Consider the following 14,428-nt stretch of genomic DNA (forward strand, 5'->3'; position numbering starts at 1 on the left):
ACTTACGTTCAACTATTCTGCATTGCGTAAATGCATCGCCAGTCATGCCATCGGGACAGCTGCAAATAGCAACGTGGTTGTACACATTGCACTCTGCGTTTGTTCCACACATGCCTTGACAAGGATTCGTACATTTGAAACGAAGACAAGCTTTATCCAAGGGACAATCCGTGCTCAGTACACATTCAGGTCGACATTCGAAATATGGATCACCATGATATTCAGGTAAGCAAGTGCATACACCGTTGTTACATTCAGCATTAGGCCCACATGGTGATGGATTGCACGGGTCAGTCGCAAGTGGTGGTTCTGAAACAACAATAAGTCGTTTATGCAATGAATTCGTTATTCAAAATTTTAATTATGTGAATTGAATTATAGTACACACCTTTTGGTTTTACTGTACACATGACGAATGGATCACCAGTGTAGTCTGTGGGACATGTGCAAACCGGCACGTGGTTGATCACGTTACAAATTGCACTTATACCACAAGATCCTTGGCAAGGATTTTGACACTTCATATTCATACAGGCTTTGTCGTTACTGCAGTCAGTATTTACCACACATTCTGGTTTGCAATTGGGTGGGAAACCGAAGAACCCAATCATACAAGAACATGATGGTATCCCACCAACGTCTCGACACTGTGCATTCAGTCCACAAGGTGATGGAAGGCAAGGGTTTGTAGGTTCTGATAATACAGGTAATGGTTCTGGCATTACATAGCAATTAGTAAATGGATCTCCACTGTATCCTTGTTTACATGTGCAAATAGGACTATGTTTAATAACTCTGCAAATTGTGTTCACGCCGCAAGCCTTTGGACATGGCGAAATGCATTTCTGGTTTTCACACGCTTTGTCCATTGCACATTCAGAGCTGGTGGTACATTCTGGACGACACATAGGCGGAGATCCCTGATAACCTACTTGACAAGTGCAAATGGCTAACCCATTCTGAGATCTACATTGGCTGTTAGGTCCACAAGGTGATGGTTGGCAAGGATCAGTAATATCAGCTGAAAAAAGTAAAATATATTAAAAATCCACAAATGTGAAAGTAAATTTTGATAATTATTTTATTAATATTACTTACATTGAGGTTTGAAAGTACAAATCCTGTACGGATCACCATAATATTGATCGAGGCAGTTACAGGTTGCCACATTATTGATTACGTTACATTGTGCATTTATACCACATGTACCTGGGCAAGGATCGCGGCATTTGTTTTGATTACAAGCCATGTTTGAAGGACAGTCTGAATTCACTAAGCACTCTGGTTTACAATAATCGTAAGGATTTCCAAAATAACCAGGCAAGCAGGTACATGAACCAACACTATTTTGCTCCCTGCATTCTGCGTTAGTTCCACATGGTGATGGTACACAAGGTGTTGGGCGTTCTAACATTGTGGCTTCTACTTTGATGTTACATTGCAGGAATGCATCGCCAGTGTAACCGTTGGGACATAGACATATCGGTGTATGACTTACAACTTTACATTCAGCGTTTAGGCCGCAAGAACCAGGGCATGGGTCTTTACATTTTTTGTTTATGCATGCCTTGTCCATTGCACATTCAGAATTGCTGGTACATTCAGGTCGACAATTGGGCGGTGATCCAATGAAGTCCGGCAAGCAACTGCATTGAGCGTTATCGCCGTTTTCTATGCAATGTGAATTTGGTCCACATGGAGATGGTAGGCAAGGGTTTACTTTAACTGGTGGAGATGCAGCTACAATGGAAAATGATATTTATTTAGTGGTATGTGCAGAACAACGCAGCTGAAAATTGTATGTTAAAGGGCAGTACTTACGAATTAATTGACAAGTAGTGAATGGGTCGCCAGAGTATCCTGATAAACATGTGCAGACTGGGTTATGATTGACAACAATGCATTGAGCATTTCGTCCGCAAGCCCCTGGACATGGGTCAATACATTTCTGGTTTGAGCAAGCCTGATTCAGGTTGCAATCGGAGCTCACTGTACATTCCGGCCGGCAGTTGGGTGGATTGCCAATAAAACCTTGTACACAGACACACACGGCATGTCCATTTAATTCTCTACATTGGCTGTATGGTCCACACGGTGATGGTATACATAAATTGATTGGTTCTGGAGGTGATTCTGTAAATAATACACATAAAATTATTGAGAGACTTAATACACAACACAAAAAAACGAAAGAATAAAAAAGTTATATGTCGTCAAATTCATAAAATAATAAACAAGTTCTTCAGTAGTTACCTAAAACTTTTGTACAATAAAGGAAAGGTGATCCTGTGTATCCTGGTGGACAAGAACACATTGGTATATGATTGATAACCTCACAAATAGCTTCAGCGCCACAGGTGCCCTTACAGGGATCACCACATTTGTTTCTTATACAAGCTTTGTTTCGTGGACAATCCGAATTAAGTACACATTCCGGTTGACATCCTAAATAGGGGTCTCCGTGGTATTCAGGTATACATGAGCAAGCACCGTTCTGGCATATAGCATTAGCACCGCAAGGTGACGGTGAACAAGGATTTATCGGTGTCTCAATGTCTAAAACCAAAAAGTAAGAATTAATAACACAAAACTGGAAGCTCACATGATGATGGTACACAAGGTGTTGGACGTTCTACCACTGTGGCTGCTACTGTGATGTTACATTGCAGGAATGCATCGCCAGTGTAACCGTTGGGACAGAGACATATTGGTGTGTGACTTACAACTTTACATTCTGGAAGCTATTTGACAGATATATCAAATGTGAAAAGAAACAAAACTATTTATTACCTTGTGGTAGAAGACGACAGCTGGTAAACGGATCGCCAGTGTAGCCAACAATACAAGAGCAAATTGGCAAATGATTATTAACGATGCACTGTGCATTATTTCCGCACGCTCCAGGACATGGATCAGTACATTTATTGTTGATACAAGCTAATGTTGCTGTGCATTCCGAATTTATTGTACACTCTGGCCTGCATTGAGGTGGTGAGCCAATATAATTTGAAAGGCAAGTACAACGAGCCGTGCCACCGAATTCTTGACATTGCGAATTGGGTCCACAAGGTGATGGTATGCAAGGATTTATTGGAGTAGACGGTGGAATCGCAACAGGAACTGAAAAAAAAAATAAAAAAATAGTTATATCACAAATAAATATGCATAATAACTAATATTTAGTATACTTACTTGGCACACAATTGACAAATGAATCTCCAGTAAATCTGTCCTTGCACGTACAAATTGGACTGTGAGCAATGACTCTGCAGTTCGCATTTCTTGCACATTGGTTGACACATGGATCAACGCATTTGCGATTCACGCATGCTTTGTTACTGGCACATTCGCTATTGATTGTACATTCGGGTCTACAGTTGGGAGGAGTCCCTATGAATTCATTTTGGCAAGTGCATACAGCTTGTGAGTTCACCTCTCGGCATTGACTATTTGGACCACAAGGCGATGGCGTACATGGTGTTGGTTTTTCAACATCTGAAAATTAAATCTTAAAATTGTGAAACGGTCTTTACTAAGTAACTACTTATACTAATTTTGGTTAATTTTTAACTACTTTATTAGTAATGTATTTTTAATAGCGTAATTGTGGAATTGCTTACCTTGAATAACTTCTGAACAATAAGAGTAAGCATTTCCCGTGAGTCCCGGTGGACAATAACACGAAGGTAAATGATTGACTACTTGACAAATTCCGTTGCGGGCACAAACTCCTGGGCATGGATCTTTGCATTTGTTTTGTATGCAAGCTAACATAGGCGGACAGTCAGTGCTTATTACACACTCGGGTCGGCATCCTTCATATGGGTTACCCACAAATGATTCAGCACATTTGCAAGATCCGGCACCGTTTCTCTCTGTACATATGGCGTTGAGTCCACAAGGTGATGGGTCACATGGCGAATCGTACTCGATGCTTGTGTCTGCCCAAAAAACAGGGTAAAAGTAAACAATATTACCGGGAGCTAAAAATGATTAGTAATAATAATTTAGTAATAACTAAAGTGGTGAATTCGTTACCTTCAACTGGACTGCATGACACCAAAGGATCTCCTGTTTGCCCAAATGGACAAGAACATACTAGAGCGTGACTGATTATTTTGCAGTCGGCATTATAGCCACAACTTCCTGGACACGGGTCTTTGCATCTTTGGTTAACACACGCCATGTTGCTTGGACACTCAGAGTTGCTGACACACTCTGGTCGACAGTTGGGCGGAGCACCAATGTGGTCCGATTGACATGTGCAGGACGGTGATTCGCCAATTACCTTGCAAATTGAGTACGGGCCACAAGGTGATGGTGTACAAGGATCGACTGGTGGTAGTGGCGTCGCAACTGTAATGCAATAATATCAGATGTGAATAAGTCGGTTCTGACTATTATTACCTTGGAACTTAAATCGATTTGGTAATATTTACCTATGGGACTACAGCGTGCGAATGGGTCTCCGGTATATTGAGGCGGACAAGAGCAGATCGGATTATGATTAATAACTTCACATTTAGCTCCAACGCCGCAAGAACCCAAGCACGGGTTAATACATTTATGGTTGTTGCAAGCTTCGTTTAGTGGACATTCAGCGCTGATAGTACACTCCGGTCGGCAGGACGGCGGGGTTCCAATAAATGTTGGCAGACAAGAGCATACGGCTTGATTATTAATGGGTCTGCATTGACTGTTCGGTCCACATGGACTTGGACTGCAGGGTTGTGTTTGCACCACTGTAAAATAAAATGGTTATATAATTGCACGCGTTACGTCAACAGTCATAATAATACATCTTACTAGTTATTTCATGTCACATGTAGTGAAAGCTTACCATCAAATTGATGACATTCAACAAAAGCGTTCCCAGACATTCCTTCGGGACAAGAGCACATGGGGATGTGATTGTAAACATTACATATTGCGTTTATAGCACATATTCCAGGACATGGATTAGTGCACTTATTTCTAATGCATGCTTTGTCCATCGGACAGTCTGTATTGGTCACACATTCTGGGTTACACCCAATGTAAGGATCCCCGTGATATTCAATAATACAAGTACATATTCCGTCTCTGCATTCAGCGTTGAAACCACATGGCGATGGGTTACATGGATCTTTTGGTGTTTCATCTGTAAATAAAGATGTAAGATTATTGTTTAACTATTTTGAGGAACACATAATATTTTGTTTAGAATGCTTTACACTTCATGTCGCAATCACTTGCGCTCTTGCGCTTGTTTTTACGGGTTAAGTGACTTCATAATTAGCTCTAACCCATCTCAAAACATAATGAACCACGCGATTAAGCTGAGGATTTATGATATTGGAAGTAAATAATTATTTTAAGTACAAAATAAATGTCTATTTATGAAGATCAACCTCTAGAGTTTCTTACTCATTCATCTTAGGAGAATCTGCTTTATAAATGAATAATATATAGTGTTCAATCAGTGTGAGGATTTGTAGTGTATGTGTGTAATTTGCTTACTTATGAAATAAAATAAATATTAAATTGAATTTAGTTCTTTAAATTTTAAATTGTTAATAATAATATTGTAAGGTATACTTATTTCAATAGAAAATATCTTTAGAAGACTCAATATTCTAGTAAGTACTTTATGGCTATCGTGTAGTCTGTTTGCGGCAGTATTTTAATAATGTTTTAAAATCTTACCTTTGATTGGTTCAATTACAACACATCTTGTGAAGGGATCTCCTGTGAATCCTTGAGAGCAGGTACAGGCCGGCGAATGATTAAACACTGTACATTCTGCACTTTGTCCACAGCTTCCAGGACAGGGATCCCTACACTTCATATTCATGCAGGCTTTATTCGGTGGACAATCTTGGTTAATGGCGCACTCAGGTTTGCAATTTGGCGGGAGGCCAAGATAATTCGGCAAACAAGTGCATGATGGCGCTCCATTAATATCACGGCATATCGAGTTATCGCCACAGGGATTTGGTATGCATGGATTTTTGTACGGTTCTGGTATACTTTGTACGGCAACTACAATAGACGTTATACATTATTTAATAAATGCTACTAGCTTTTTTTTCATGCAGATAAATAAAGTGATATTACGTACTTGCATAGCAGCGAGTAAATGGATCCCCGGTGAAACCAGAGCTACAAGAGCACATTGGACTATGATTAACCACTCTACAATTTGCGTTGGTTCCACAGTGACCTGGACATGGATCTATACATTTGTGATTCAAGCATGCTTTATTTGCAGCGCATTCAGAGCTTATTGTGCATTCAGGCCGACATCCTGGCGGAGATCCGATGTAGTTAGGCATGCAGGAACATACGCTTTGACCGTTTACTGGACGACACATGCTATTTGGACCACATGGATTTGGCACGCATGGTGTTGTGATGTCAGGTACAGGATCTAAAAATGGGATAATTGTGTTATTACAAACTTTAAACACCTTTTCTATTATGTCCACTCTGGTTTATGTTTGGGTCCTTACCTTGCTGAACGTCACATCTTCTGTACGGATCTCCAGTATATCCAGGAGGACAAGAGCATGACGGTAAATGGGCTACTACGTTGCAACTAGCTAAAGAGCCGCATGCTCCAGGACAAGGGTCTTGACATTTGTTCCGTATACAGGCCTTATTTGGTGCGCAATCCGTATTTATAGTACATTCTGGACGACATCCCTCATAAGGATTTCCTATGTATTCAGGCAAGCAAGAGCACGAGCCAGCTAGGTTTTGCTCTTTACAGACAGCATTTGCGCCACACGGAGATGGTTCACATGGTGTAGGTTTTTCTTGAATAGGGTCTTGCTGCAGTGTGCACAATGAGAAAGGATCTCCTATATATCCGGTATCACAGAAGCACATTGGAGAATGGCTTATTGTTTTGCACTGAGCGTTAAGACCGCATACATTGATACACGGATCTTTACACTTTTGGTTGATGCAAGCCTGGTTAGATGGACATTCACTATTACTGGTGCATTCGGGTTTACAATATGGTGGTGATCCAAAGAAATTTGGCATACATGTGCAAGATGGTAAATCCGAAATTTCTTTACAAATAGAATTTGGTCCACATGGAGATGGAGTACAAGGTGAGACATCAGAAACCGGTGGTCCTAAAATAAATAATAATTTTATTATTTACTACTTTATTTGACTCTGTTGACAAATGAAGTGTGAAAAGAAAACCACTTACTATATGGTACACATCTAACGAATGGATCTCCGGTGTATTGAGGTGGACAAGTACAAATGGGGTTATGTTTCACAACATCGCATTTTGCTCCAGTGCCGCAAGATCCTTCACATGGATTGATACACTTTTGATTACTACACGCTCGGTTTAATGGGCAATCAGAACTAACGACGCACTCTGGTCGACATAGCGGAGGGCTGCCTCTATATCCCGATACACAGGTACATACAGCTTGACCATTTACTTCACGACATTGACTGTTCGGTCCACATGGCGATGGAAGGCAAGGGTTTGTTACGATTGGCGCTGTAAGATTATATAGGTGTGTTATGGATTGCAAAAATAGGTACATACAGGTAGTCCATACATAGAGAAACAATATTAACGTTATCTTACCTTGAATGCGGTCACAGTTGTAGAAAGCGTTACCAGTCATTCCTTGAGGACAGCTGCACATAGGAATGTGATTGATTACATCACAAATAGCATTGGCAGCGCAAGTTCCGAGACATGGGTCAACACACTTATTTTTAACACACGCTTTGTTTCTTGGACAGTCCGTATTCAAAACGCATTCCGGTCGGCAGCCAACATAAGGATCGCCTTGATGCTCTTCGTTGCAGTAACAATTACCATCTCTACAGATTGCGTTTGCACCACATGGTGATGGGTTACATTTGTCGAGTTCATCAAACACTATAAAAGTTACAAATGTTATAAGAAAAATAATACTTCAAATTTTAAGAAATTTTTGTAAAAAAACACCTACCTGGAGGTTTGGGGTTACAGACAGTAAATGCATCCCCAATGTATCCATCTGGGCAAGTACATATGGGCGTGTGATGAGATATGGAACATAGGGCACCAATACCGCAAGAACCAGGACAAGGATCTCGACATTTTTGCTGAATGCAAGCTTGTGAAGATGGACAGTCAGTGTTGATAGAGCACTCTGGTCGACAACTTGGTGGGCTTCCAATATAACTAGGCATGCAAGTGCAAGATGGTACATTTCCAATTTCTCGACATATTGAGTTCGGTCCACATGGTGATGGTACACAAGGGTTTCTGTATGGTTCCAATTCAGAATTTGCTACCGGTGCTAAAGAAAAAAAAATGTGTTTGAGTAACAATTAGTGATTTTTTTTGTCTATTTTTATTTTATGTGTAATTTTACTTACGAGGAATAGGGTTGCAACGAGTAAATGGATCTCCCGTGTAATGTAGTCGACACTGGCAAATTGGACTATGATTTATAACTCTACATTCAGCATTTAGTCCACATGCTTCAACACATGGATTTTCACATTTTTGGTTTATACACGCCTTATCTCTTGGGCACTCTGAGCTTACTACACATTCTGGATGACAACCAGGCGGAGACCCAATGTAATTCGGCATACAAGAGCACACGGCTTGTTTGTTTACTTCTTGACACCGGCTATTCGGGCCACAAGGCGATGGTTGACAACCGTCGACAGGTACTTCTAAATTTTCTGTAAACAAAATAGTAAAAAGGTAATACTCCACACAATGTTTAAGTGTTAATTTGGATTATAGGAACAAAACAAGAATTTTATTAAGTCGTATATTAAAATTACAGATACTCACGCTCTGGTGTACAGTAGCGGAATGGATCGCCAGTATAACCTCTTTCACAAATACAAGAAGGTGCGTGGGAAACCACCTGGCATACGGCATTTGGTGCACAAGCACCTGGACAAGGATCTTGGCATTTGTTTCGCAAACATGCTTTGTTAGAAGGACAGTCGGTGTTAATTGTACATTCCGGTCTACACCCTTCGTATGGATTACCGAAATATTCAGGTAAGCATGTGCATGATCCAGCGCCATTGAATTCTTTACAAATAGCATTAGAGCCGCATGGTGATGGTTGACAAGGTGTTGCCTCTTGTAAAATTTCTACTCCGTGGCATTCAATAAAAGGATTTCCTGTGTACTCTGCCATGCATGTACATACAGGTGAATGGCTTATAACATGACACACTGCATTTACTCCACAAGCTCCGCCTACACACGGATCTGTACATTTTTGGTTTATACACGCTTTATGCGTTGGACATTCTGAGTTACTAATACACTCTGGTTTGCAATACGGTGGAGATCCTACAAATCCACTTAGGCATGAACAAGATGGTGATCCAGAAATTTCTTTACATACTGAATTTGGTCCACATGGTGAAGGTGTGCAAGGATTTACTGGTTCAGGAGTAAAATTGTAAATAAGGCATCTCACGAAAGGATTGCCTGTATTTGATGGCGGGCAAGAACAGATTGGGTTGTGGTTGATAACTTGACATTTTGCTCCCACCCCACAAGTTCCTTGACAAGGGTTTACACATTTTCTATTGCTGCAAGCTTGATTTGGTAAACAATCAGTGCTGACAATGCATTCGGGTCTACATGATGGAGGACTGCCAATAAAGTCGGGCAAACAGGAACATACAGCCTGTCCATTGACGTCACGACATTGACTATTTGGTCCACATGGGCTCGGTTGACATGTTTGGGGTTTTTCAACTGTGAAATTATACAATTTTATAAATAAACGCCTAAATGCACCTAATAGAATATATTTGACATTGTTTGGATAGTACAAAATTATCTATAATTGTATCATACCTTCAAGAACGGAGCATTGAATGAAAGCGTTTCCTGTCATGCGTTCTGGACATCTACACATAGGAACGTGAAGTATAACTTCACAAATTGCATTAGGTGCACATACACCGCTGTTGCATGGGTTTACACATTTGTGGCGGTGACAAGCTTTGTCATGAGGACAGTCAGAACTAAGAACACATTCAGGTCGACATTCAAAATACGGATCTCCTTGATATTCAGGAAGGCAAGTACATTCGCCATTATTACTGCATACAGCGTTTGCTCCACATGGTGATGGATTGCAAGGATCAATATCTTGCGGTGGTTCTGTAAATAAAATCATATAATATAAAATAAATTATGGTATATCCTATTTTATATCCTATTTTTATATTAAATAACATTAAGTAATAATAATATTAAACAGTATTAAGTAATTATTAATATTCTTGCAAATTACCTTGGAATTTACATTCTGTGAAAGCATCTCCTACGTAGTTATCAAAACATGTGCAAATTGGCGTATGATTTTTAACAATACACTGTGCGTTTATACCGCAAGATCCAGGACAGGGGTCATCACATTTTTGATTAATACACGCTTGGTTGCTAGAACAATCTGCGTTAATCGTGCACTCCGGACGGCAATTCGGTGGCGCTCCTATATAGTTAGGTAGACAAGTGCATGATGGTACTTCGCCAATATCTCTGCATTGACTAAAAGGTCCACAAGGAGAAGGTACACATGGATTTTGTGGCGGTTCAGCAAGAACTGGAGATGTCATAAGAGTACATCGGCTGAAAGGATCGCCTGTATATTTTTCCATGCAGGAACATATTGGACTGTGATTAATTACGTAACATTTAGCATTTTGTCCGCACTGTCCAGCACATGGGTCGATACATTTCTGTGCTACACATGCTCTATTTTGCGGACATTCAGCACTAATAATACATTCGGGCCTACAATTAGGAGGCGAACCTCTGAATTCTGGCAAACAGCTGCAAACAGCTTGATCATTAACTACTCTGCAGGCGCTGTTTGGACCACAAGGCGATGGGAGACACGGGTCTTTTGGTAATTCTTCTTCTGAAAAAACAAGTTAAAATAAAATATACTATCACATAAAACATACTATTAAAAATATGTATCAGCAGCTATATCTATACTTACGTTGTATAAGTTTGCAATTATGGAATGGATTTCCAGTATATCCTTGGAAGCATGTACAGATTGGTGCATGGTTAACGGTTTGGCATTGTGCATTAATCGCGCAGGTACCTGGGCAAGGGTCTTGACATTTGTTTTGTTGACAAATTCTATTAGAGGGACAGTCAGTATTAACTGTACATTCAGGACGACAACCCTCATAAGGATTTCCAAAGTATCCAGGGGAACATATGCACGACCCCACTTTGTTACGCTCTTTGCAGATAGCATTGCTCCCACATGGTGAAGGCGTACAGGGTGTGGGTTTTTCAGTAAGTGTGAACTGCTGCAAGGAACATGATACGAATGGATCTCCTATGTAACCTGGTGGGCACACACAGTTTGGTGTATGACTGACTACTCGGCATTGCGCAGCGGACCCACAAGCTCCAACACATGGATCACCACATTTATTGTTTATGCAAGCCATATGATTCAGGCATTCGCTGTTACTCGTGCATTCGGGTCGACAATTTGGAGGTGCTCCGTAGAACTCTGACATACACGAACAAGATGGAGAGTCATTGATTGTTTTACAAATAGAGTTTGGTCCACAAGGTGATGGCACGCATGGGTTTATTTGAGGTGGTAGTGCAAGAGCTGAAATTTATCAATATTGTACATCGTTTATAAAATAAACTACATTATTACGTCGTCATAATAGGATAAGGAAATAGACAACTTACGTTTCGCAATGCATCTACTAAACGGATCTCCAATAAATCCATTTGGACATGAGCAAATTGGATTGTGATTTACAACCTCGCACAAGGAACTAACGCCACAGGCTCCTTTGCAAGGATTGATACATTTATAATTGTTACAAGCTTTCGTTAGTGGACATTCTGCACTTGTGGTACATTCGGGTCTGCAAGTTGGTGGGTTTCCGGAGTAGTTTGGTAAGCACGAACATACTGCTACATTATTAATTTCACGACATTGACTGTTTGGTCCACAGGGACTCGGGTTGCATGGATTCGATAGTATTGGTTCTGGAAAGTGAAAAATTAGATGTAATTTTAAAGTTGTAACTTTGTACTACAATAATTTAAATTAAATATTTACCTTGTAAAACATTGCAAGATACGAAAGAATTGCCAGTATAACCAGCAGGACAACTGCACATAGGTATGTGATTAACAACTTCACAGATTGCATTGGCGCCGCAAGTACTGGGACATGGGTTAACACATTTCTTCCTGACACAAATTTGATCTCTTTGACAATCTGAACTTAAGGTACACTCGGGCCGACAACCTATGAATGGATCTCCGTGATACTCAGGCAAACACGTACATTGTCCATTGTTACACTCTGCGTTAGACCCACATGGTGATGGATTACACAAATCTATAGGAACTGGATCTGGAAGCAATAATAAGTAAAATATAGTAAACTTACCTAGGTATATAATTTTTATTGTAAATCAAAGTAAATCTTTAAACCAAAATATGCGACATACCTAATTGCGGTTTTAAAACACACGATGTGAAGGGATCGCCTGTGTACCCTTCAAGGCAGGTACAAACAGCAACGTGATTGAAGACTGAGCAACGTGCGTTTAAACCGCAAGAACCTGGGCATGGATCTTTGCATTTTTCATTTATACACGCAAGTGAGCTTATACAGTCTTGATTGGTGATACATTCCGGACGACAATTTGGTGGACTTCCAAGGTAACCAGGAGAACAAGAACAGGAGGCTTGATCGCCTACATTTCGACATATTGAGTTCATGCCACAAGGAGAAGGTATGCACGGGTCTCTTGTTTCATCTAATTGTGGTTGTATCACTGAAAGAATACTTCATTGATATCTTGTCCGTCATTGACATAGAAAGGCGAAATAAGTGTAATAGTTTTATTTACCTGGCTTAGAATAGCATCTTGTGAAAGGATCTCCGGTGAAGCCAGTCGTACAACTGCATATGGGATTATGATTGAATACTCTACATTCTGCATTCTGACCACAAGGACCAGGACAGGGCTTCACACACTTTTTATTCATGCAAGCTTTGTCTACAGGACAATCAGAGTTTAGGAGACATTCAGGCTTGCACGACGGGGGCTGTCCCATATAGTCCGGTAAGCAACTACACACTGCCTGATTATTTACGTTTCGACATTGACTATTGGGACCACAAGGACTTGGATTACAAACGTTTATAGGTGTATTTATCTGAACTGAAACAAAAATATATATAAAATACTGTTGTCCAAAACAAATCGACATTAGAAAACGTTATGTACTCGAGTAGTGCTTTACTTACGGGGTATATGACTGCATCGTCGATATGCATCACCAGTGTAGCCGACAATACAAGTGCAAGTTGGAACGTGATTGATTGCAGTACATTCAGCATTTATTCCACACGTTCCTGGACAAGGATCTTGACATTTATTTCCTATACAAGCTCTATTTCCAGGGCAATCCGAATTAGAGACACATTCTGGCCGACAGCCTTCATAAGGATTTCCAAAGTAACCTTCATTGCAAATACACGCTCCAACTTTGTTTTGTTCTCGGCATACAGCGTTCGGCCCACAAGGCGATGGCGAACACGGCGTTAGAATTTCAGTAGGAGTTTGAAGTGTACATTGTGTGAATGGATCTCCAACGAAACCTTGAGCACATATGCACATAGCTGAGTGACTCACAACTTTACACTCAGCATTTGCGCCACACGCTCTAATACACGGATCTGAACATTTTTGGTTGACGCAAGCTAATTGCGGCGCGCATTCACTGTTGCTTATACACTCAGGTTTACAGTACGGTGGCTGTCCTTTGTATTCTGGGATACAACTGCATGAGGGACTACCATTTACATCCCTGCAAATCGAGTTTGGTCCACAAGGTGAAGGTTGGCAAGGATTGACCTCTATTGGTGGTGCATCTGAAATAATTAGTATACCCATGTAAGACATAGTACTTAATGAATAATACATACCAAAATAACACAGCTAGATTTAAGAACTACAAACAGAAGTATAATACACTTACTTGCTATAAAAGTACATTCTGTAAATGGATTACCGGAATGTGCAAGAGGACAAGTACAAATTGGGTTATGATTGAATACGTCACAAATAGCTCTAACACCACATGCACCAATACAGGGATTAACACATTTTTGCTGCATACAAGCTTGATTCTGTGGGCATTCTGAATTTACTACACATTCTGGTCTACAAGCCGGTGGTATTCCTAGATATGTTGGTAGACATGAACATACGGCTTGATTATTCATTACTCGACATTGACTATTAGGTCCACATACTGCTGTGTTACAAGGATTCTCATATGTTGGTGCTGTAAAATAAGATATGTAATTGAGTAAGTGGTTAACTGAGCATACGTAATAGTAAGCTAATAAAGTATTTAAATAGT

The 14,428-nt window shown here is 40.3% G+C and overlaps 1 protein-coding gene across 2 annotated transcripts in view; it reads right to left on the reverse strand.

The window, feature by feature from the left end:
• The window catches only part of LOC113237325, a 116,585-nt gene that overhangs the window by 15,617 nt on the left and 86,540 nt on the right, over positions 1–14,428 (reverse strand). For both annotated transcript variants that reach the window (XM_026473737.1, XM_026473736.1), the window contains 28 exons: positions 14,042–14,350; positions 13,308–13,934; positions 12,907–13,221; positions 12,502–12,831; positions 12,105–12,404; positions 11,726–12,031; positions 11,004–11,639; positions 10,290–10,919; positions 9,848–10,156; positions 8,816–9,745; positions 8,386–8,700; positions 7,974–8,306; positions 7,601–7,900; positions 7,205–7,510; positions 6,492–7,124; positions 6,101–6,409; positions 5,686–6,021; positions 4,841–5,140; positions 4,440–4,742; positions 4,039–4,356; positions 3,621–3,941; positions 3,193–3,495; positions 2,791–3,120; positions 2,254–2,556; positions 1,822–2,133; positions 1,099–1,740; positions 389–1,021; positions 7–309 (listed from right to left, as the gene is read on the reverse strand). In XM_026473737.1, the coding sequence (XP_026329522.1) occupies positions 7–309; positions 389–1,021; positions 1,099–1,740; positions 1,822–2,133; positions 2,254–2,556; positions 2,791–3,120; positions 3,193–3,495; positions 3,621–3,941; positions 4,039–4,356; positions 4,440–4,742; positions 4,841–5,140; positions 5,686–6,021; positions 6,101–6,409; positions 6,492–7,124; positions 7,205–7,510; positions 7,601–7,900; positions 7,974–8,306; positions 8,386–8,700; positions 8,816–9,745; positions 9,848–10,156; positions 10,290–10,919; positions 11,004–11,639; positions 11,726–12,031; positions 12,105–12,404; positions 12,502–12,831; positions 12,907–13,221; positions 13,308–13,934; positions 14,042–14,350 (11,292 nt within the window). The remainder of the gene's footprint in view (positions 1–6; positions 310–388; positions 1,022–1,098; positions 1,741–1,821; positions 2,134–2,253; positions 2,557–2,790; positions 3,121–3,192; positions 3,496–3,620; positions 3,942–4,038; positions 4,357–4,439; positions 4,743–4,840; positions 5,141–5,685; positions 6,022–6,100; positions 6,410–6,491; positions 7,125–7,204; positions 7,511–7,600; positions 7,901–7,973; positions 8,307–8,385; positions 8,701–8,815; positions 9,746–9,847; positions 10,157–10,289; positions 10,920–11,003; positions 11,640–11,725; positions 12,032–12,104; positions 12,405–12,501; positions 12,832–12,906; positions 13,222–13,307; positions 13,935–14,041; positions 14,351–14,428) is intronic.

This window comes from Hyposmocoma kahamanoa, unplaced genomic scaffold (assembly GCF_003589595.1).
Source record: "Hyposmocoma kahamanoa isolate Upper Pololo Valley unplaced genomic scaffold, ASM358959v1 93, whole genome shotgun sequence".
In the NCBI taxonomy this organism is placed as follows: Eukaryota; Metazoa; Arthropoda; class Insecta; order Lepidoptera; family Cosmopterigidae; genus Hyposmocoma; species Hyposmocoma kahamanoa.